We start from the raw sequence: 22,148 nt of genomic DNA, 5'->3' as shown, positions 1-22,148 counted from the left end.
GTGTCCTCTGAGGGTCCAAGCCTTTTCAATGACTGTAACTACTTCTGATGAGATACACAAGGATGTCTGTCCTTACCATTACTTCTGTTTTTCACATAAGTTGATTATGGATATATTCAATGTTGTGTTTGTTTCTATGAGTAACACAAGAATATTCATTATTTCAGATTTTTTTTTGTAACATCTTTATTGTTTTGGTAAGAAAATTACAGTTTTGTCTTTTAAAAAGTTCTTCTACCAGTAAAAATAAGGCTGACTAATAAATCATGGTACAACCATGTTCTCCTGCAGTCCCCTATTGCATTTCAGCATTACTTTTTTCACATTGCTCTGGTAAAGGTACAGGAGTTTCAGTACAGCTACAGGTTAGCGATCTTCCAGACCAAAAGGTTCTGTTAACTGTAAGCTCGAGACTAACTAACTAGTAACTGCTTAAGGCAAAGATATAAAATAGGACCAAATACTGAAAAAGCTCTTAACGCGCTTCCCGAGGGATGGGAGAATACATTTCACAGATTCTTTTCCAACCGATGGACGCTTTTACCTACAGTTTGAAGTAATCCATTCTATCAGTCAACAATGCTGTTAAACTTCTACCATGCAGAGATATACAGTCCATCATAAGGCACTTCATTGCAACAAAAGATAGTGTAAAATTGTGTGCAGTAATCAAACATCTTGCAAAAAACTGCAGCTTTACAGAAATGTATTGCAATACTACAAAAATTGTAAGGTTTGGGATATGTGGCTTACCTAAAGCTTGTAAATAAGCCACAACTTGCCATGTTCTCCCATCCTCAACACCAAGAAAAAGCGTGCATAGAGAAAAACTGAAGTTAGTTCAGCAAGTTTCTCTGCAGTTGGCAAGGTTTCCACTGGTGACAGCTCTTAAAAAGGAGGGCTGACACTATCTCCTTGCAGGACACCACTTCCCCACCAGGAATGAGTTCCGGATGTACCACACATACCAACGTTGCGTCCACCACCCGGTTACCAGAAAAAAGAAAGCGGGGGGGGGGGCGGGGAGAGTATTTCACGTATGAGATCGCTTGCAATGGAAGAGTCTAAAAGTCATAACTGATTCCCTAAACAAAGTTATTTTACTCGGTGACTTACATACAACATCCATACGAGTCATCATCAGGTATTTCTGAAAGAACTCCGGGCTCACGGGTAACTGCTGAGGGGAAACAAAAATCCACGTGAACTCCCTCAAGAAGCTCGTTTAAAAAGAAACCCGCATTCCAGTCTGCCACAAGCGGTCAGCTCAGCGAGACCCGGTGGAGCCGCCGCGGGGACAGGGTCAGCCGCTGGGCTTCAGGGACTCGTAGCCCTCCCTCAGCAGGTCCCGCCATGTTCTGAGGAACCGGGCGTTCTCCGAGCACTTGGTGGCGAGCTCCTCCACCTGGGCCGACACGGCCGACGTCGCCTCCAGGATCTTTGCCAGCGAGAAGGCGGCCTGGAGGGATGGCAGAGAGGTTGGGGCTCGCCGACACCCGTCCGCGCCCCCCGCCCCCGGCGCCCTCCGTAAGGCGACCCCCGCCGCCCGCCCGCCCGCCCGCCGCGCCGGCACTCACGTCGCCGATCTGCATCTCCACCTCCTCCAGCAGCTCCCGCGGGTCGCCGGGCGGCAGCTCCGGCGGCCGCGACCCCTGGCTCCCGCCGGGGATCCTCCGAGGCCCGGCGCCGGGCGATCCCTCGGGCGATCCCTCGGGCACCGCCGCGGGCGGCAGCGGCCCCGCCTCGGCCATATCCCGCTCCCCTCACGGACACCGCCCGCCCACCACCCCGCCCATCCCGCCTGAGCTCCGCCCCCGGCATCCCGGCACGCACTGATGAGGAGCGGGGGGGAGGGGCCGGGGCCGTCGCGCTGCACGCCGGGAGCGGTAGTCTTTCCTGGCGCGGTGCCTCACGGCAGCAGCCGGGACGCCGCCCCGCCCGGCAGGGCGCTCAGCCCTCCGCCCCGCTTCCTCCGGGCGTCTCCCGTTCTGATATTAGGCGGGGGGGTCCGTCCGTACCGGCCGGAGTCGTTGCCCCGCGATGGAAGCTGGGCCGGGTCGTGCCGCAGGGAGCTCTGGGAGCTGTAGTCCTGCCGGCGGGGCGGGGCCGGAGCCCTCCCGCCGGCGGCCGACTGCGCAGGCGCGGCGTGGCCGAGGGCCGGCGGGAGGGCGCCGAGGGGGTCGCGGGCCGCCGCCATGCTGCTCTCTCGCTGCCCGTCCTCCAGCCGAGGTAACGCGCCGGCTCGCTCCGGGGGCGGCTGACCGTCCCGAGGGGACGGGGCTGGGGCGGCCGCCGCCACCGCCGCCGCTCCGCGGGCTGGGGCCGGCGGCTGGCGCGGCGCGGAAGGAGAGCAAAGGTCGCGGCTGGGGCGCGCCCGGGCGGCCGCGGCGCCGGGAGCGGGGCCGGCGGAGGATCCTGCGGGCGGGGGGCGTTGAGCGGCCGCTGGGGTCGGCGGTGGCGCGGCCGGGGCTCCCCCTGGCCCGGCGGCCGCTCTGTCGGTCTAGAGGTGCTGGACGGGGACGGGGCGGGGCGGGAGCGCCGAGTGTTACCGGCGTCTTTCGCTGCTTGTCTGTACCGTGGTGCGTCAACAGTGTCACTTCGTCGTCTCGGAGCGGTAGTAGGTGTGACCCGCTTTAAAGGATAAAATGCAGCAATCGAATGTGTGCCCTTACTGGCGAAATAACTTGCAGAGGCAACGTCCCGGCAGCAGTTGTTAGAAGAGCTGCGGAAGAGTAAAGTCCCTGCTTAGGGATTGCTTGCTTCGTGCAAGCGTTTCATTCCCATCAGGTTGCCAAGCCCGTAAGCTCTCAGCGGCGTGGGGGCATGAGCTCGGCTCGCTCCCTGGGAAGAATCTGCCCGTTCAGGGCTTGGACCTGCCCGTGTAATTATCAGATGTATTCTGAGCGGAATTTCCCTTCTTTTGCGTGCGTGTGAAATAGTTGCCATTTTTTTTAGCTATACTATGTAATTCATAGTGCCATCAGTTCTGCTCAAATAAAAATATCTCGAAAAGTAAGTTAAGGTGTCGTGTTTTGATATATATGTGTAGGTGTAGTTGTTACCATGCTTAAAAAATACATTGCTTGTTCTCGGATCCTGCCTGGTTGCAGGCAAAGGGTAATTAAGAGTCATGAGATGGTATGATAATAGCTTTCATGTTATGCTGGTTAAGTACAAAATTGCTGTTAAGAAATCAACGTAGATAATACTTACTACCTTGCGTGCAGAGACCAGTATCCTGTCACTGTGCAGAGTTATAATGGAGGATGTTTGCACTGGCCTTGCCAACTGCCACACTTAACAAAACATTTCAGTCGTAGGATGTTGGTGATTTTACTTATGTAGTTTTGCAGAAATACTCCACTTCAAATACAATATTCTCCTTCACCCCTAAAGTTAGAGAAAGGGAATCCTTAAAGGAAGGAAAAATACCTGTCAAGGTGCATTAGTTCACAGACTTTTTAACTATAACTACTTTTGGTGCTAACCATACTAGTTTTCTGAGTACAAATCGTCCACATCTTCACAATTTTTTTTGTGAGAGAGGAAGACTAGACAAGAATGCGATGTGTAATAGCCCTTCTGAACAGAGTCCTATTTTGATCATTTTAAACTTGCATTTGGTCTATTTGCTTAAAAAGAAATTCTAATTTGTTCTTGCAACAATTAATGTATCTGCAGCAAAGGTAAAGATTAAGTATATCTACTGTTCCTAGCTTTGGCTAAAGTATACTTGGGTTTAAGTCTGAGCTTTTATTGTAGACCATGTCATTTACTTCAGACGAACTGTCTAGTATCAGTGGCCCAGACTGTGTGTCTCAACATGTGTTGAGATGTCAAAAGAGATGAACTTGCATGTCCTATCTCTATAGTTGTTTGGTCACTTTTAACGAAGTCTGAAATAAATCTTTTGAAGTTTAAAATGAAATAGTAGGAACTTAAAATGTGTTTCACCTGTGTACACATGTTTTCTTCCTACATCAGCTGCCAGAAATGGCCAGTGTATTGAATGGTATTATGTGAAGAATGCTTAAAGGGGAAACTCTTTACTCTTTTTTTTTTTTTTTTCCTGATATAAAATTATACAGCGTGTTCCTAACTTGAAAACTTAAAAGTCTGTGTTAATGGTTCCTCATCTTCACGTCACCGGCTAGCCTTTGGGGTGGTGGAGCTGTCACATTTGTTGTGCCACTTGCATCTTTGAAGTCGAAAAATTTGGGGAATGACTGATTTGACAGATTTGTTTCTTATTTTTGCAGCACGTCAGTGCTTTCACGCTCTAAAGTTGATAGAGTGCCTTCCATCGCTGCATTTCGCAAGATGTGTGTCTACTGCCTCTGTACCTCGGATAACTACGCATTATACAATTCATCCTCGGGACAAAGACAAACGATGGGAAGGTAAGCGAAAAAATACATTCTTTAAAAGCTTCTTTATTGTTATTATTGCTCAGTTTTAAAGACACTGAAATGTGTTGCTGTTTTTTTCTTTTTACAGAAATTCTGTACTCTTAAATACAGTACTAATATTCCAAATGAAATTTTGTGGTTCCTATCTCACAATGAGTGTCTTTAGTGCTATAAAATGGGATCAGATTAAACTTGATCCTAGTTATTTAAAGAAAATATATAAGCAGCTTTTGCTTTAGTGACTATCACAACAACATTTAATTCTGTCAGGTATGTATCTGTTGGATTTTTTCAGTTGTTCTTACCATGAGAGTTTGTGAGAAAATAAGATTAATATATATCTCTCGGCATTCTAGTCTCTACATTCAGCAATTTTAATGGCTTCAATTCCAGAAAAGACAATGATTAATTAGTGTGAAATAAAGTCACGTGTTCTGACTAAGGGTCTGTTTTCTTTCTCCCTTACCTGGAGTTTCACTGAATGTCTTTGATACAGTTAGCCAACCAGGCTCTTAAGCTCAACATTCTAAGGTGACACTTACTGTGCATAGAGATTGAGTATATGTTTTTATGGTATATCTTCTTACAAGTTAAAATAAGCTAATTTTACATTGGGCTGCTAATGTTCTTCTGCACTCTTCCAAGTACTGAAGTGGGGATTGTCTTGAATATTTAGCCTCCTTTTATGCAAAGTAATACTTCTGGGATACCCAGTAGCGAGTATCACAGAGTAAGGTTTAGTGAGAGAGAGGCTGGGAGAAACTGGAGATTGGTTTATGTTATTATCTTTTTTTCTATTAAAGGGGTAAACATGGAAAGATTTGCAGAGGAAGCTGATGTTGTCATTGTTGGAGCAGGCCCTGCAGGTCTTTCTGCAGCTATTCGACTCAAACAGTTAGCCGCTGAGCATAGCAAAGAAATACGTGTTTGTCTGGTGGAAAAGGCTTCTCAGATTGGTGCACATACGCTGTCTGGTGCTTGTCTTGAGCCAAGGTCCTTACAAGAACTTTTTCCGGACTGGAAGGAGCGGGGGGTATGTATGAGCATATAAATGAAATTAATTGCTAGCTTGTAATGAGCTCCGTATCTGATTGATTCTGGTATGACTTAGTACCTTGGTACCATCGGCACTTCGTACCATTTTAAAATATGTTGATCTAACAAAACAAAAGAACTCCTACCTTCTTTTTAGCCTGTTTCCTCTAGTTCAGCAATGCTGAAGTTTTGTGTCTACACAGATGTGCAGTGGCCTTTGCTCTTTTATATAGTAGTCTTACTGTATATACGCAGTATGTCTGGTGTGTCCTGGGATGCACTGCACTTACTGCGTTTGTGCAGAATCCAGCTCCCATGCACAAGCAGTAAGATGGTCGATTCTTAGCAAAGTCAGACTTGTTGCTTCTGTACAATAGTTTTTCATAGTCTCAGGAAATGGCGCATAGTACGCTGATTTTTGTGCAGACATGGTGGTGTAACGGAGGCCTAAGATGCTTTTAGGAGGGAGGATAGCAAGAAATGAGTTGCCATCTCTGTCAGAACAGCCATCTGGCTTGTAGCCAGCTGCCTGCTGTCACCTGGGAGCTGCAAGAAGTGGGCTGTGGACTAGTTGTTTTGTCTTACTGGGATAAATATGCAAGTTGAGCTGTCTTCTTTAGAAAGGTCTAGAATATTGATGTAGTACAAGCCTGTGTACAAACTATAGAATTGATTTGCAAGGCCCTGTTCCATTTTTTTACCTCAGTAGTTGTGTTGATTCTTACCTGATGACTGCCTCATAAAGTATTTTATTTTCTCTCTTGTGATACCTTCCTACAGAAGTGCTTTATTAAACCTTTGCTTGACTGCCAGTGTGATTGTTTGATTTACTTTGTTTATTTTATTTGTTGTTTTTGTTGGATTGGCTAGAAAAACATAACTCTCAATACTGTTTCTGTTTTCTTTTCTTATGTAGGCTCCACTTAATACTCCTGTAACTGAAGACAAGTTTGGAATTTTAACAAAGAAATATAGAATTCCGGTACCAATTCTTCCAGGTAAAGTTTAGTGAGGTGGTAGGGAGTCATCTTTCTCTGTGTCTTTTTCAACTTTTCCATGAATCAAACAATTTTGATTTCAGTGTAGTACAGCAAGCATATGTAGAACATGACAGCTTACAGTGTTAGGGTCTATGTAGATGATGGCTGTGATAACACATGACATTACTGTGAAGATAGTAGTTGTAGAAGAAGATATGATGTCTGATATGTACAACTTCTGTTATTTTGCTTACTGTTCTATGTTTCATCTGTGTGTGTCTTTTTTGCCTAGGACTTCCAATGGTTAATCATGGAAATTACATAGTACGTCTGGGCCACTTTGTGAGTTGGCTAGGTGAACAAGCAGAAGCTTTGGGCGTTGAGGTGTATCCAGGCTATGCAGCAGCTGAGGTAATAATGACATCAGTGTGTATATGAAAAGTGTTTTTGGAACCCCCTTCACTCCCAATTATTTGTACATTCACAACATTCTTTTTAACAGACGTGTATTGTGAAAACTGTGTTTCAGTGTCTAAATTCCCTGGCCCCGGTTCAGCAAAGTGCAAGTGGATCGTACAGTATGTTAATAAATACATAATCTTCAAGTTTGACAATGAAAGACATAGTGCTTAGAAGTTCTGCATTAGAACCTTTTATGAATGGATTAAAATGACAGATCATTAAAATGTTTTTGTGTTTGTTTGTTTAAATATTTCCAAAGGTTCTTTTTCATGAAGATGGTAGCGTGAAAGGGATAGCAACTAATGATGTAGGCATTCAAAAGGATGGAGCACCTAAAGTAAGTAGCTACCTTCCCCATAACTAGGGGTCTAATTATGGAAATTGTGATATAACTGCTTCTACTGCCATCAGTGGTCTTGCTGTAGCCTAAGAGAAAGTGTAAAATTCAGTACCTGTCTTCCCTCTCTATGTAAAATGGATCAATTACCTGTGAAAGTTTTGGGTTGAGAACACTGTAAACTTCTTCTGGGATTAGTAGAAAAAGCCTTCGCAGAAAGGAGGTTTGTTTGAGGGTGACTTGAAGGAAATATTGTAAGGGTGTTTTGGCGTATGTGAAATCAGGAAAGGAAAGAATTCCAGGAACTCCTAGAAGAAAGGTGCGAAGGTGAAATAAAAAGCTGTTGTCTAGCTGGTAACTAGCAGTGTGTAAGAGAGTATGCTTCTGGCTGATCTTCTTTCTTTGATATTTACAATTGCAGTCGATCTGTTGACAGTCTGTCTATCTTGTTGGGGCAAGGTACACACTGAATCTTTATACTTTTTTGCTGGTTGGTCACATTTCTGTATCCAGAAGGTGACTCCCTGCCCTAAGTGTCGGACTCTGATTTTTAGTGGAATCCAGAACCAGTGGTAAGCGTGTTGCTTTCCTGTGCAATACCTAGGGAGAATTTGGCACCTCAGAACAACTTTCACACAGAATTACTTGGCTACAGAAATTAAGGGTACAAGTTTTTTCTTAAGATTTACTTTCTTTTATAAGGTTTCTTACTAGTTACATAATGTTTCAAGGAGCTACTTACTTTCACGTAAAATTGCGGGCTATTTTTCCCGTTTAAGGCAGGGAATGAGAAGAAAAGACTCATTCTTGTTTTGAAATAATATAGCCAATGGAGGAGGAAGGGAAAAGTAATGTATTTTTCCAAGATGATATTGATGGTCTGTCACCTGTAGGGGGTAGACACGCTCTTCTTTTCAGGTATGCATTTCCCCAGTAGGAGGCTCAAGTAATGCATACAGCCTGCTGTGGTACTGAAGATTTATTGGGAATTTGGTTTGGTTTTGGCTTAAAATGGGAAGGAACTATAGTGTGGGGTTTTTGGGGTGTTTTTGTTTGTTTGTTTGTTTTGTTTTGTTTTTTAAGCATCCTCAAAAGTCAGAATTTTTTTCCATCTAGTCTGGAAGAATGTGTCTATTAACTTCTTTTAATGTACATAATTAGTGTGCTATTACTGCAGCTTTTTGAGTATTCAAGTGTTTTAGCTGTGTTAGGTCAGCTGATATTACCTCCAGTGTATAAAGGTTCAGGTAAACAGATGTAGTTTGTATAACTTTCAAGGCAAGAATATCTTCAATGTGTTTATACAGAGCCTAATCAAATAGACTGTGGTTAATGAATAGAGTTTCACCTTGCAGTCAGCACCAATCGAACAAAAACGCCAATGGTAAAAATACATAGTTAAAAAGTTGCACATTGATTCTTGTGTAGATGCTGGAGAAGGATGTTAACTGTGAAACACAACTTTGTCACATTACTGAAACCTTTCAAATTCATTAATTTCTGATATCTACAATGTGGAGTTGTAGTTTGTTTTTTTTATATAATCTGCTTCAAATTGGACAGTATATATTTTTAATCTTTAGATCAAGTAGTAAGTCACTGTAGTTCTCTTAGTATTTTGTAAGATTAATTCATGTTCAGGTGGACAATCAGAAATTCAAAGAATACACAAAAAAATTGGCAAAATCTTGTAACTCCTGTTTAAAGGTAATTCCCAACTAGAGGGAGCGTTTTCATTTGCTAGCCTTTTTCAGAGGTTTCCAGCCAGTAAGCTACAAGCAGATTGCAGCTGAGAGACAATTAAAAACCAAAGCAATAAGCTTCTCCTGGACCTATGCTAGCTTACGTTAAGATGGTTTTATTGGGTACTGCTGGATATCTTCATCCAAAACTGTTTTCATTATCTTTTTCAACATTAAACTTTCTGACTCAAATCAAGCTTTTTGCATTTTTTTCCCTGCAAGAATCTTGTATCCTTACATTGCAAATATAATCTAGTAATATTCTCGTCCAGTGCGCTCACATGTGCAGGTGACATGCTCATACACAAGTATGCCAGTTCCCCTTAACTTACTCTCAATCTTGTTGGAATTTTTTATGAGAAATTTTTTTTATAATGATACTTAATGTTAGTTTAATTTTATTGTATGTTTTAACATGCAAGGTTAGTGTAATATTATAGTAACTTTATTCTGAGGTAGTGGGTTCTTTTAGGGGCAGGGCTGATGCAGATTTTTCTGATCTGATGTTTGTCTAGCCTCTTATGTGTTGGGGGGGCCCACACAATGTTTTATTGTAATGTGAATTCATGAGCAAAAATTAAAGTGTGAAGTTATAGATTAAGATTCTTTGTTCTGTCAGGGTTCCTTTGCACCGTATGAATCAGCAGATGTGATATAAGTATCCTCCGAGCTAGAAAAGATTCTCTTTTTCAGTAACGAATGGCAATTCACTGTAGTGCTGCTTTACTGGAATCCCCTTACAAGATTTGCCCAGGGTGCATCATGGTTAGGTGGAAAAGACACCTGGACTAGAGCCATAGCTTGCAATGGTTTGTAGGTTCTGGGCAGTGCCACAAAGTAGTGTAAAATCCCTTTATTGCCCTCCAATTTCTTGCTGTGAATTTGGTGTGGCACAGATCTAACTGCTGATGAAATACTCTGCTTTTGCAGGCTACCTTTGAAAGAGGCTTGGAACTCCACGCTAAAGTCACAGTCTTTGCTGAAGGTTGTCATGGACATCTAGCCAAACAGCTGTACAAAAAATACAATCTGAGGGAGAAATGTCAACCCCAGAGCTATGGCATTGGACTGAAAGAGGTATCACCTGCATAATTTTAACAATTAAGGAAAATACTGTGAAGTTATAAGGTAGTTTTTGTTTGCTTTCAAGCTAATTTGTGTAAGACGTTAGAATGATAGAATGATAGATTTTGAGTTACACTTTCAGACTTCAGAATCTTTGCTATTCTGAAGCTGATCAGAGAAGATGTTCCCTGAATGTTGTGACTGTTTCATTTCAGCTGCTTCTTCTCATTTATGTGTTATAACTAGAGGTACTGGTGAATCCACTCATTAATCTCTTAATTTAATTTCAAATTAGGTTCATTTGTGAAATCTGTTCTCAGTACTTTTACTAAATGAGAGAGGGATTCATGCTGCCTAATTTTGGGGGGTTTTGTACCTGAGGAGGGGAGGAAATGCTTTCTATGGGTTTTCCGTATATTAATTAGAGAGAGAGAAGGAGAGAGTGAAAAAAGAACTGTTCCAGATAATGCTTCACGGTCTCTGAAACACTCTCTGGATGAGCTTTCCCCACCCCACCCCCCAAAATCCCTTCACTGGGCTTATAAAATTGGGATAGCGATCAGGTTTCCTTTTTAAAATATTTTATAATCAGGAAATATCACTCATGAAAAAAAGCTGTATTATTTAGAACAAGTTCAGAGTTTGACTATAACATATTATTTATTTATTACTTTAAGCATGTGCTTCCAGCTACAAAATGTTTGTTAAATAATTAGTTTACACTTCTGTAGAGAATAACCATTCTGTAAATGTATGACATAGTCTTAGTTACAATTTCAAATACCCAAGTTCTCGTTAAAGCAGGATTTTGCTGTAGAGTTCCTTTGCTTCCAGATGAGCCTGTGTCTGCTTTAGCAAATAGTACAGTCCAATAGGAATGGGTCTGTAAAGTGAAATAGTTGGTGCTGATGAGCTGATATCCATACTATGTATGTTTCAGGTTTATTTTTACTTTGGACTAGCTCTGGTCTAGTCCCATGGACTGAGTGTCCTTTTGTGACTGGAATGCTTTAGATGGGCTTCTGAAGCCTGTCTTACAGTTTAGTTTCATGTGAAAGGAATCCAATTCATGCCATGCGTGGCTGCTGTACAATGTGCACCAAAGTATAGTAAGTCGGAGGAATCAGGAGTCCCGCTCAAAAATGTGCTGCTTAATCTAAACTGAAACATTAATATAGATGTACCCTCCACGCTGGAGCTGATCTAATGATGCTCAACTGCCCTTCTGTCATTAGACTGCACCTGGCACATAACTTCATGGTGAAGAGACTTTTGTGAAATGAGCAGAAATTGATTCGCTAGTGGAAACCAGCGGATGCTTCTGTGAGTTCACAGGAGGGGTCAGATGAGCACTGGAGATGTGTAGGAGAGAGCAGAGAGAGGACTACCTGTTTGACAACACATATTTAGATCAACTCAGGCATATTGTTATGCTTGACCTTGAAAAACTTGTGAGGAAATTGCAGTGATTCATATGAAAAAATAATTTTTTTTAAAGAAAAAAGTCAATGTAAGCATTGTATTCCTTAGCAGAAGTTCTATTTAAGTCACTGACATAAAGGATCTTGTGGCTGAATGCAAATTTGGTGTATAGTACTGGAGTCTCAGTCACATTTTCTGATGCACAACATTTCAAGAAAGAGAAGTATTAGGAAATTCTTAAATGGTAATCCAAAAAAAGTATACTTATTACCTGGTATTTTGCCATATGAATTTATGCATTGGTCATAGCAGTAAACTAATTTCTTCTATATTTAGTTGTGTGTTTGTCTTTTATTATATTATTGAAAGGCCATTACTTTGCAATATAAAGTAATTTTTTTGTCATCTTCATTTCAGTTATGGACTATTGATGAAAAGAAATGGAAACCAGGAAGAGTAGAACATACTGTAGGCTGGCCTTTAGACAGACATACATATGGAGGATCCTTTCTTTATCACTTAAATGAGGGTGAACCTTTAGTTGCTCTTGGATTTGTGGTAAGTGAAGTTGGTTTTTTTTCATGCTTTTTCTTGTTGTTTGGTCTTCATTTTTATGCAGTTTCTTTTCACTTTTAATGTGAAAATGAAAACATAAGAATAGCAACAGACCAAATTTAGTACTTTCTCAGTCTTAAGTGCGCTTATGCCTGTATTGGGGAAAGCTAATTTGTCATATTAATCTATCTTTAATCCAGTGTCTTTTATTAAGAACAAAATTGAAAACTTACAAATAAATTTTTTCTGCAAACTAAACAAATTTTGGTAAAGCCAAAATGAGATGATTAATCAAAACTCTGCTTGCAAAATTTTTGCAAGTTAGGAAATGTCTAAATCACGTACACTTTGTATAATTCCATTTCCTTATTCGTATGTCAGGCTTGGGTGCAGCTCCACTTTATGAGAGAAGCATAAAAAGTGGAAGCACTCTGCAGTTCCACAAGCAGCATCCCTTCCATTTCTGAGCTCTTCAGTATGTTCTTACTATTCTTCATCCCCATTTGCCTTGCCCTCTTTAGCAACTGTCTGAATTGGACAGGCAGCTTTTTCTTCTTACTGCCTCTTTATTGGAAGGATTGAGATCACTAGAGACACAGTCTTGTGTCATTCCACCAGCCAGTGATGCAAGTAGCAAGTAGGAAATGTTGCTCTAGCACCTACAGTCCTAAACGAAGCATGCACTATTTATCCTGTGCATGTGCTTTACACACAGACGTTTTAAGTCAGGCACACAATCTGGACTTTCAGCAGCATGGGATTGAGGTGACACTTTGGTCTCCTAAATTTCAGAAGGATTCCAGACTCTGTGTGTGTGGGTGAAAACTGTATTTTTGTCTAACCGTTTTGCAAGAAACATTGAAAAAAAATTGTTAGCTTTTCTCAGACATGCATACTTGTGCTGTGCAGATTTCCAGTATTGGAATTAATAAGTACAGACAGTAGACATTCAAATTCTGTTTGCTTTTAGAAGGGTAGAGAGCTTTGATTCTTACTGAGAATGGTAATCAGTAATGTTCATATTATCTCCAGTTCACATAGGAGAAAATCAACTTTTGTGTGAACATCCAAGCACTTTTTTGTCTTTGAACTTTACACTGTCAGTCTGAGCTGATTCTTTTAGTAGGATTATCTTGCACTTATTTTGAAAATTGCTCATTAACTTTATCTAGCAAGGAAAGTAAATGCAAGCAGTGCTCTGAAAGCAGTGAGCTGCCAGAGAAATCAAGGTACTGTTTGTTGCAGACTCATGATACGTTTTATTATTTGTCTCAAATAAAGCTTACAGGAACCAGAAATAATCCCTTTCTCAAAAGAGAAAATTCAGCAACAAAAGTCCTTTTAAGAGTATATTAAAGATGGGAAATGCAGAGTATATCTTTGGGCAAATTCTCAAATGCATAAGATAAGAATCCTGGGCATCCAGCCAATTGGCAGTCTTTTGTCCCCCATTTTCTGCTTTCATCATTGCTCCCCTGTGCTTTGTTACAATGCCTCACATAATTGGAAATGATAATTGACTCCACTAAATGATGTGAAGAACTGGTTAAAATATGTGAGCACAAGGACATAACTATCTAGAAATAATTGTTTACCTCTCCTTCCAGCTTTTCTAGGGCAAAGAGGTTTTGAAACACAAATTTAAAACAAGTTTTCTCGCTTATCCTGCCCATTAAACCATGCTTAATTTCACTATTTTATTTTGAGACAGATGGAAAGTGGTTACAATGCAATTAAATATTTTCCATGCTTCAGGCTTCAGGTAGGGCAGAGAACAGTCTTGTAGAAGCAAATCTGAGAATTTGCTATTATACTGTTAATAGAATGTATTTTTGGCAGTAGTTTCTTTAAGTAGAAAGATCCTGAAGTTGGTTTAGTATAAAATAGATTTAAAGAGTTGATGTGGTAATATCTAATGGTTTTCTTTGCAAACTTTTGTTGAAATTCCATACATTATTTTCATAATGTTGCACTTTTTTCTTTTTTTTTTTTTTAAGGTTGGTTTAGATTATCAAAATCCCTATTTGAATCCATTTAGGGAGTTTCAGAGGTGGAAGCACCATCCTAGTGTACAGCCTACTTTGGAGGGTGGAACAAGGATTGCCTATGGTGCCAGAGCATTAAATGAAGGTGGTCTCCAGGTAACTTTTTCATGGAGTTTTTTTACTTTGAGTTCTCTATATCCATGTTTTTAGTGCTGTAGATTTGGGTTGCATGCTGTTGGGAAACAACTGAACTATAATAAAGCTGAATAAAGCGAAAAGTTTTGCTGGACAGAAAAGCCTTGTTATCTTGCTGGATACTGGCTGCTGAGATTTGCTAGACTTAGGCTCTGTCATACTAAAAATCTTCTGACATAGTCACTTCTTAAATGAAATATGAAGTGGAGTTTATATTGCAGTCCAATGTGTTCAGCAGCAAAGAAGCAACAGGTAATTCTTTGTTGTGCCTGGAACTCTGGGGAAGAGAGGGTATCACCACTCATCTGTTGTTTTTGTGGGGTTGGGGGGGATGTATTTTCCAAATTACTTATTTATCCTAGCAGAGGGAACTTTGTTCGAATGCTTGACCCTGAAGTCAGTCATGGTGCTAAAATTGTTATGTAGCTTGGCAGATAAAAGTATTCACCTCCTCAAGTACAGATACCTTTGGTATCTTTCAGGCACAACTTTGAATTTCTGCTTTCTTGGGAGATGGAATATCTTGTTCATTTTGTTCCCTTAAGGAGTCCCAAAGGTGAAATTTAAAAAATGTATTCATCGAGATTTAAGGTCAGTTGAAAGGGCTGGGACAACTTCCAGGAGAAATAGTCTAGAGTTTGTTCAACAGCTAAAGTCCTTTCAACCTGTTAGCTTCTAAGGTGGGAATCTTGAAACACAGGACATGGCTGTGTGTCCTGGACTCCCAGATCCATCTTCTAGACGCTTCTTTCAGTTTGGAGCTTAAAACTCGCCTGAGCATTCATGATCAGTAGCCTGTGTGTGTGGCCATTCACTCTGTCCTCTTACTACTTTGTCTTTTGTTTTTGAACCTCTTTAGTATAAATGTGGCTTTGTGCAGTTTTTGCAATACAAGTAGAATTTCAGCAGCAGTGTAACTCTTGTCACAGTCTTGGGGAGTTAGACTTTGACACCAGTGTGCGTGCCTGAGACTGAGTCGTGGGTTCACAAAGCAACTTCTTGATTACACACGTGGTATACATTTATTCAATCTGTGGATTGATTACTTTGTCCACTCTGGAAATGCATCGTATCACGTTGTAACACGGCTGTGTTACTAGCTTATTTCAGAAACTGTTGTTGGTCTGTTATTGACATAGATACGATACTAAATACCAAGATGTTTTAATCTAGGCTTTTATACAAGAGGGGCTTCTCTTTCCACCCCGTGCACTGGTTTCTCTATCACAGATAGTCATTATTGAATTTCTGGCTTTGATGAAGTAGCCAGATTGTGACTTCAGTTGCATACTCCTTATACTGCTTGAAACATATGGCTGAAGGAACACGATATTTTTTTAAGACACAGACATTGTTTTTGTTAAGTTACACAGACAGTAGGACTACAGCTCTTGTGCATCTCTGCCTAATCTTTGGACTTCTTTGCTGGACTTAAAACAACGTGTCACTTACTTTGCACTGTTCCTAATATAAAAGCATCTTTTATTTTGTTGGGGTTTTTTTATTTCCTGTAGATAGAATTGTCTAGCTAATCATGAAGTCACACTTTTAAATGGCTTTTTCTTAATACATGCTTTCAGTAAAAAAAAGCTTTATTGATGATTCACTTAGGAAGATTTTTAAGATTAGCTCTTCTTTTGCATGTGTTGCTTTGATTAATAACTGAAGCAGCCTGACTCATTTGCCTCACTGGAGTCCAGGAATATTTTCTTATGTAAGTGGTTCTGTAGCTCCAGTTTTCATTTTGGTGACAGTATTGCATCAAATAGGTGTATAAAATTACCATAAATCTAAGCTTTTTTGTCTGTTATAGACAACCTTATGACCATGTTCTTTAGTCTTTAACATAATGATGCTAAGTTGGTATGTGAGAGAGAGTGCGCTCTTGGATGTTTCCCCGATTTTATAGCTTTTGGGGATATGTGGAAGGAGGGGACGGACTTTAATAGACTACATCTACATAGCTGTTATTTCTTCTGTTTATTAAAATTGCAAAATCAAGCACTTCAGAAATTCCCATGCAACCTCTGTTTTGTCTCCTTTTTATCAAAAGCTTTGAAAAGGTTTAAAAGTGTTGTGGAAAACATAAGAAGTGTTGCTGTTGTTGAGCAAGGTATATTATGAACATCAGGGGAAAAAATCCTTCATAATGATGACCCGTGCAAGTGTCAAAGATTAGACTCACTTAACAGATTTTCAACCCTGAGCTGAGCTGAGGGGAGGAGAATGTGGGGTTCCCTGTCCACTGGCGGGGAGGACTCTGCAGGGAGCAGGCACCTGCCCTTCTTCCCTCCTCCAAATCAGCTTTGTTTTGTCTCTTTGCTGCCAAGAGGGTGGTGGCTTCTCCAGCTGCTCAAGGTTGAAAGGATTTCACCCTGTATCTTGGGACAGGGAGGGCTTGTGCTGTACTGGCATGATGTGTTCCTTCAACTGACTTATGAAAACAGGCACCAAGTGCCATAGTACTAATAATGAGAATTACTAACAAAGCTGGAGTATGTGAACCTTTTGTGTTGCATGATTAGTCTCATACATACTTTGACAGTCTGTTGGTCAGTGTGTACCTATTAAGTGAAACAGTTGTTGCAGAAGAAAAGTACTTGATCACCACCTTTCCATGTGATTCAAAGAATCAGTCAAGAAATCTTCCTATGCTGATGTCAGTGCTGCATCATTGCATCCTAATAGATATGACAGAATAACTGTTTTCAGCGAAAGGTCTTGTGAAAAGAGAGGACATCCTACATACTTAATTCCTTTGAAATACTGTTATGTAGCTGAACTTATGACTTCTGGTCACCGAAAACTAAGTTAAAAGTTGTAGTTGTGTTTTCAGCCTAAATTACCTTTTTTACGAACCAAATCGCTAAGTCTATGATTAAACAAATTGCCCAAAACACAGGGGAAATGCTGCGTAGTACAACTTTTTTTAGTGGCTACTATATGAATTTTCAAAAGTAACTAGCTCTGGGTGAATAGTAAATAGGTAACAATTGAACAAGCAGAAGAAACAAAATGTTTGTTTCAGATTGTCTTGAATTCCAAGGGATACTTTTTTTGGATAGTTTTCATGAAATAAAACTACTTGTTTGGGGTCAAATTATTTAGGCTATTAAAAAATGAATTCTTCCAGGCAGCTTTAACAAAAGCAGGATGTTAGATTCACAAGCGCTGCTCAGGACTAAAGACTTTTGGAGGAAGGCTATGTTTGTAACTTACCTTCAGCAATTTCAGACCTAGGATTTGAGTCGATCCACATTTTGAAGCTGTTCCCTGTCTAAAATCTTAATCTCATTGGATGAGGGTGAGAATAACTGTCGTGATAGTTGAGGTATTCCTTAGTTAATATGGGCATAGAACAAAGTATATTAATACTATAGACCTGATGTTTGCAAATCATCTGGCTGTCTTAGGTTTGTGAGTTGACTGTACTCAATGACATTATGCTTCTTACAGAACGGGAGTAAGACAATGATTTTGCACCAAAATATATATTTGTTGGCTGCTGAGCAGCTTCTGAAATAAGTTAGACCTGTGCGGGGGGCGCGGGGAGGGCACTGTGCAGTTTCATAGAAAAGATTTGTGGAAAATAGCACTGAGTAATAAACTGTGAGATGAGATGCATACAACTTACTGTGTGTAAAACAGGAACACACAAATGTCTTTTTTTAAAAAGAATTCACTTAAACTTGAAGGAGGAAAACAGTATCGGTGGGTGACATTACCACAGTCTTGTTGCAGATGAAGCAACTGGAGAGAGGACATAAGGAAAATGTTGTCTTGTTGTTATTTTATACTCAGCCCCAGTACAATGTCTGTATTCTTATTTGCTTACTATGCCAAAATTCCTTGATTAAGCGGAGTAAGTTTTGTGTATTTTTAGATAGTGCACATGCAAGTCTAAAAATTTAAAGGACACTCAAGCCTCCTGCCAGTTTCATTTCCAGAATGTTATTTTCACTTTGAAAAACAAGAACAAACAAACAAACCACCTTTCTTTCTGTTTCTTTTTCAGTCAATACCCAAACTCACCTTCCCAGGTGGATTATTAATTGGTTGCAGTCCTGGACTCATGAATGTTCCTAAGATCAAAGGGACACATACCGCAATGAAGAGCGGCATGTTGGCTTCAGAAGCCATCTTTAGCCAATTAATCAATGAAAACCTCCAATCAAAGACAATAGGTAAGATCACTGTACTTTGATTTGTATACCTTGTGTTCAATTAGAATCACCAACAGCTTAGCAGTAACTAAACGTGTCCGAACGAATTAGTTGGAAATGCAAATAAATTTGAAATGAGTGTAGTGGTTTAAAAAGATATCTCTTGTTTATTTACTATTTATATGGTCAAATGATTTAAGAAAAAAAGAAATTAATAAAGTTTTGCTTAGTTGTTCTTAAGTATTGATCCTACCGCTAGAACAAAAATATGCCTCTAACAAGCATCTGAAAAGTAAGCTCATGCTTCCTGTATAAGTAAACAAGAATAGTATGCATTTCCTTCCTACAAATATGTTAAAAATTAGCACCTTATGATTCAAAAAGTGTTACTGAAAGATCGCAGAATCAGAGAGAAAAAAATTAAAGAAACAGATTAAATGTAAGCAAAACAGGGTAAGATTTTTCAAGTTTGCTCTTCACCGTTAATTGTTAGGATACTTTTTTCCTTCAGTCCTCTTTTTCCATCTTTAATTTTATAGTCTTCTCAGTTTGAGACTACGTGTATTTCCTATTAAATGTAATGCAAGCACATTGAAGTAATCACCTGATCCTGACCACATTGTAGCGATTTATTTAAGCCTTGGTTGTTCCCTTAAATCTGTTAACAAAGACTGTACAGAGAGAACCCATTAGAGTTTCAGTCATTCTGGAGATGGACACTATAGCCTGGTGCCACGTGATTATTTTAGAAATCTCTTCTCTGTAGTGGTGGATTCAGTCCTAGTGAGCTCTTGTTCAGCTGAAACATGCAATACATCTTGCCACAGAGAGTATGTTGAACAATTAAAACTTCAACTAGTATAGCAGGTTAAAATGCTTAGAACCCATCTGAAACAATAAACACTCTTATTGGGTAGTGTGCCACTCTTGTTTGATTATGGACAGGTTTTATATACTGTTTCCACTTTTGTCAAGACAGTAGTATATTACAGTCCACTTTCTTTGTGCATAGGTAACAAGTTTTTTTCAGAGCTGTATGTGAGACAGAAAATATGGACTGAAGCATGTTTTCATGTATAGACAAGGCTTAAAACTTAATATTTAGAACATCTATTCCTATACAGTAGTAATGGAGAATGGTGAAGGGGAAGATCTCAGAAAATTTTCATTTGAAGAAACATTTTTTTTCCTGAGATAATTACTTGGCTTTAACTACACTGCAGTAGATGTCATGTGGCAAGTGTGCAGTGTCTAGTATTCGTGAAGAACACAAAGAGTTTAAATCAAAAGTCTGTAGTCTAATATATCTCATTAACTTGCTGATTACAAAGGGACAAAAAATGTTCTCTAGCACTTGCATCATTCATTGGGCCACAGTCAGTTACTGAAATTGGCATGTTTGTGGTTGCATAACTTGTAAAGAAAAAGCTTTTGACCTTGACAATGTTAAAATTACAAACCTGGCTCTTGGATCACAGGTAAACTCTCCTGGTCAATTCTTAAGATTCTATGAGCAAGTAGCTGTTTTCCCATAGAGGTGCCACTATAGTCACCTGGCCAGTTATCTTTACATTTAGGTGAGGTTTGAGGCAATTTAATGCTGCTTATGGGTCATTTAATAGAGGCTACAAAGGAGCAGTAGGTATCTGCTGATAACTGCCAACAAAACAGATCTCTTCAAGAGGCTGAAATATGTTGTCTAGTATATTCCTAGCTTACTGTTCTGAAATGATCATTTTGCTGCCTTCATTGCTAACAATTGCCTTTTTTCAGCAATTATTTGTTATTTCAAGGATAGTCTTTATGTACTGTAGGTACCTAACAAGTAATGTACTGCCTTAGGACTTGATGTGCAAGAATATGAAGAGAACCTGAAAAAGTCCTGGGTCTGGAAAGAGCTGTACGCAGTTAGAAACATCCGACCATCCTGCCATAGCATACTTGGTGTGTATGGAGGCATGATTTACACAGGTATATTTTATTGGATACTGAGAGGAATGGAACCATGGACATTGAAACATCCAGGTAATTTCAGTATCTCTGGAAAGAAGATACTACATATATATGTCAGTATTTTCTGGTCTTAGTTGAAGCTAGAGCACATCTGGTCAAGTGGTGAGGCCCTAAAAGTGTAGAAAATAAATCGGTGATAAGGCATTGAAGCAGATGTTGCCATATTACCTAGCATATAATGTAAATGAAGACATTAAAACACTATTCTACTTAGCATAGTTTTTTGTCTCATGAAAAAGGCTACCTTTTACAAAATACTTCGTTCTGATGACAAGGGAAGTTAAAATAGCTTAATTAAATTGTTTTTGAGTAACTGCAAATTACAGTAATTCTATAGTGAAACTTACTTATTAAAAATATATTTAGGACCAGATTTTGCTCAGCTCAAGCCAGCCAAAGATTGCACACCTATTGAATACCCAAAGCCTGATGGAAAAATCAGTTTTGATCTCCTGTCATCTGTGGCTTTAAGTGGTACAAACCATGAACATGACCAGCCTGCTCATTTAACTCTTAAAGATGACAGCATCCCTGTGAGCAGAAATCTGGCTGTATTCGATGGACCGGAACAAAGATTTTGTCCAGCTGGTAAGTAATAAAAATGTCAGCTGTTTTTGCAAGGTGAAGGACTTAAGTACTTCAGGAAGAGTCCACCTAGCCTACTACTTCTTCAGGTATTCTATCCAAATCCTCCAAGAAGAGGGTTCAAGTGCAGGTGTTAAAATATATTAACAGTATTTTCATGGTGAAATAATTAGTACACATGGAAGAAGTCAGTCACACTAGCAATATACTTCCCTCATTACGGTTGCTGGTTAAGTAGTAGAACACACATGCAGGGGGAAACAGTTCAGTGAAGTGATAGCTCTCTTTTGCTTTTTGCAGGAGTTTATGAATATATTCCTCTGGAAACAGGAGAAGGATCAAGGCTGCAGATAAATGCTCAGAACTGTGTCCACTGTAAAACCTGCGATATTAAAGATCCAAGTCAGAACATTAACTGGGTAGTGCCTGAAGGTGGAGGAGGACCAGCTTATAATGGCATGTAAATTGACAGGAAATCTATTCAGTGACTTCTGATCACCAACAAATAAGTTGGAGTATTTTATGCTGCAGTGTAATTAAAGTACAGCACTGACTTGACTGTTAAAGAGTTTGAGACTAAATGCCATTCTGAATTTTAGGTATGACTGTTGCATTAAATGGATAGTCAGTGCCTTCTGGTTAAACCCTAGCCTTATTTAAATAGGACCTCTTTACAGGATTTGTGTGGCAGGCAGAACAAAGTTCTTCTCAGGACTGACAAAGGAACTTTGGATCTTGGATTTATTGCTGAAGTTCAGTGATAACAGGAGCCATATCCAGAATTGTGGGTATGGTGGAAGAATTTAATACCTACCCTTAAAAAAAAAGTATTTTCTATCTCTATCTGGAGTGACTTAACTGTATGTAATCCTACCTTGCAGTAGGGAAAATACATCAGTCTAGAAAATTGTCACTGCTTTTAAGTGTTATGCATTTTACATCAAATTTACAGTTTCATTTTTTTTCCTGGTTATAATAGGGAACCTATCTGCAATACAATGTGTAAAGCAGTTAAAAAAAAAAAAAAAGTGCAAGTATTACACCTTCATTGTATGTCTATCAGCATTTTTATTCCTTACAAGAAATCAGGTCTGCTCTAATAAAAACTCTATAATAGAAACTGCCTAAATTGTCCTGGTGTGAAACCAAGCTGCTTAGGAAGCACTAACTACTGATTTACACAACCATTACTGATACATT

General features: G+C 39.9%; 2 protein-coding genes across 3 annotated transcripts; one reads left to right on the top strand and one right to left on the bottom strand.

Annotated features, from left to right (window-relative positions):
* Positions 1-161: 161 nt before the first annotated feature.
* C1H4orf46 (chromosome 1 C4orf46 homolog) lies at positions 162-1,803 on the bottom strand. Its single transcript, XM_030029195.2, has 2 exons — positions 1,578-1,803; positions 162-1,459 (listed from the first exon to the last, which is right to left on the bottom strand). Exons 1-2 carry the CDS (start codon positions 1,749-1,751, stop codon positions 1,304-1,306), a joined length of 330 nt encoding a protein of 109 aa, XP_029885055.1. The 5' UTR covers positions 1,752-1,803; the 3' UTR covers positions 162-1,303.
* A 297-nt stretch (positions 1,804-2,100) lies between these two features.
* On the top strand, positions 2,101-22,072 carry ETFDH (electron transfer flavoprotein dehydrogenase). Of its 2 annotated transcripts, none has more exons than XM_030029154.1 (13): positions 2,101-2,229; positions 4,260-4,400; positions 5,213-5,442; positions 6,361-6,442; positions 6,717-6,835; positions 7,146-7,223; positions 9,896-10,042; positions 11,870-12,010; positions 14,005-14,148; positions 18,203-18,371; positions 20,193-20,375; positions 20,730-20,951; positions 21,249-22,072. In XM_030029154.1, the coding sequence occupies exons 1-13, from the start codon at positions 2,196-2,198 to the stop codon at positions 21,410-21,412; spliced, it is 1,854 nt and encodes a 617-aa protein (XP_029885014.1). In that variant the 5' UTR covers positions 2,101-2,195; the 3' UTR covers positions 21,413-22,072. The 2 variants fall into 2 exon arrangements, with proteins under 2 accessions (XP_029885014.1, XP_040983745.1); XM_041127811.1 differs by lacking the exon at positions 2,101-2,229 and adding an exon at positions 4,498-4,679.
* The last annotated feature ends 76 nt before the right edge of the window (positions 22,073-22,148 follow it).

Source organism: Aquila chrysaetos, chromosome 1, assembly GCF_900496995.4.
Source record: "Aquila chrysaetos chrysaetos chromosome 1, bAquChr1.4, whole genome shotgun sequence".
NCBI lineage: Eukaryota > Metazoa > Chordata > Aves > Accipitriformes > Accipitridae > Aquila > Aquila chrysaetos.
The sequence above is the reverse complement of the archived record's forward strand: the minus strand, read 5'-3'. Positions and strand labels throughout refer to the sequence as shown.

Bases quoted from the DNA above. Each gene is read 5' to 3' on its own strand.
- C1H4orf46 (XM_030029195.2), bottom strand. From the start codon at position 1,751: ATGGCCGAGGCGGGGCCGCTGCCGCCCGCGGCGGTGCCCGAGGGATCG. The intron at 1,460-1,577 runs GTGAGTGCCGGC...CCATCCCTCCAG, and splicing joins TGGAGATGCAGATCGGCGAC to GCCGCCTTCTCGCTGGCAAA.
- ETFDH (XM_030029154.1), top strand. From the start codon at position 2,196: ATGCTGCTCTCTCGCTGCCCGTCCTCCAGCCGAG. The intron at 4,401-5,212 runs GTAAGCGAAAAA...TTTCTATTAAAG, and splicing joins CAAAGACAAACGATGGGAAG to GGGTAAACATGGAAAGATTT. The intron at 20,952-21,248 runs GTAAGTAATAAA...TGCTTTTTGCAG, and splicing joins ACAAAGATTTTGTCCAGCTG to GAGTTTATGAATATATTCCT.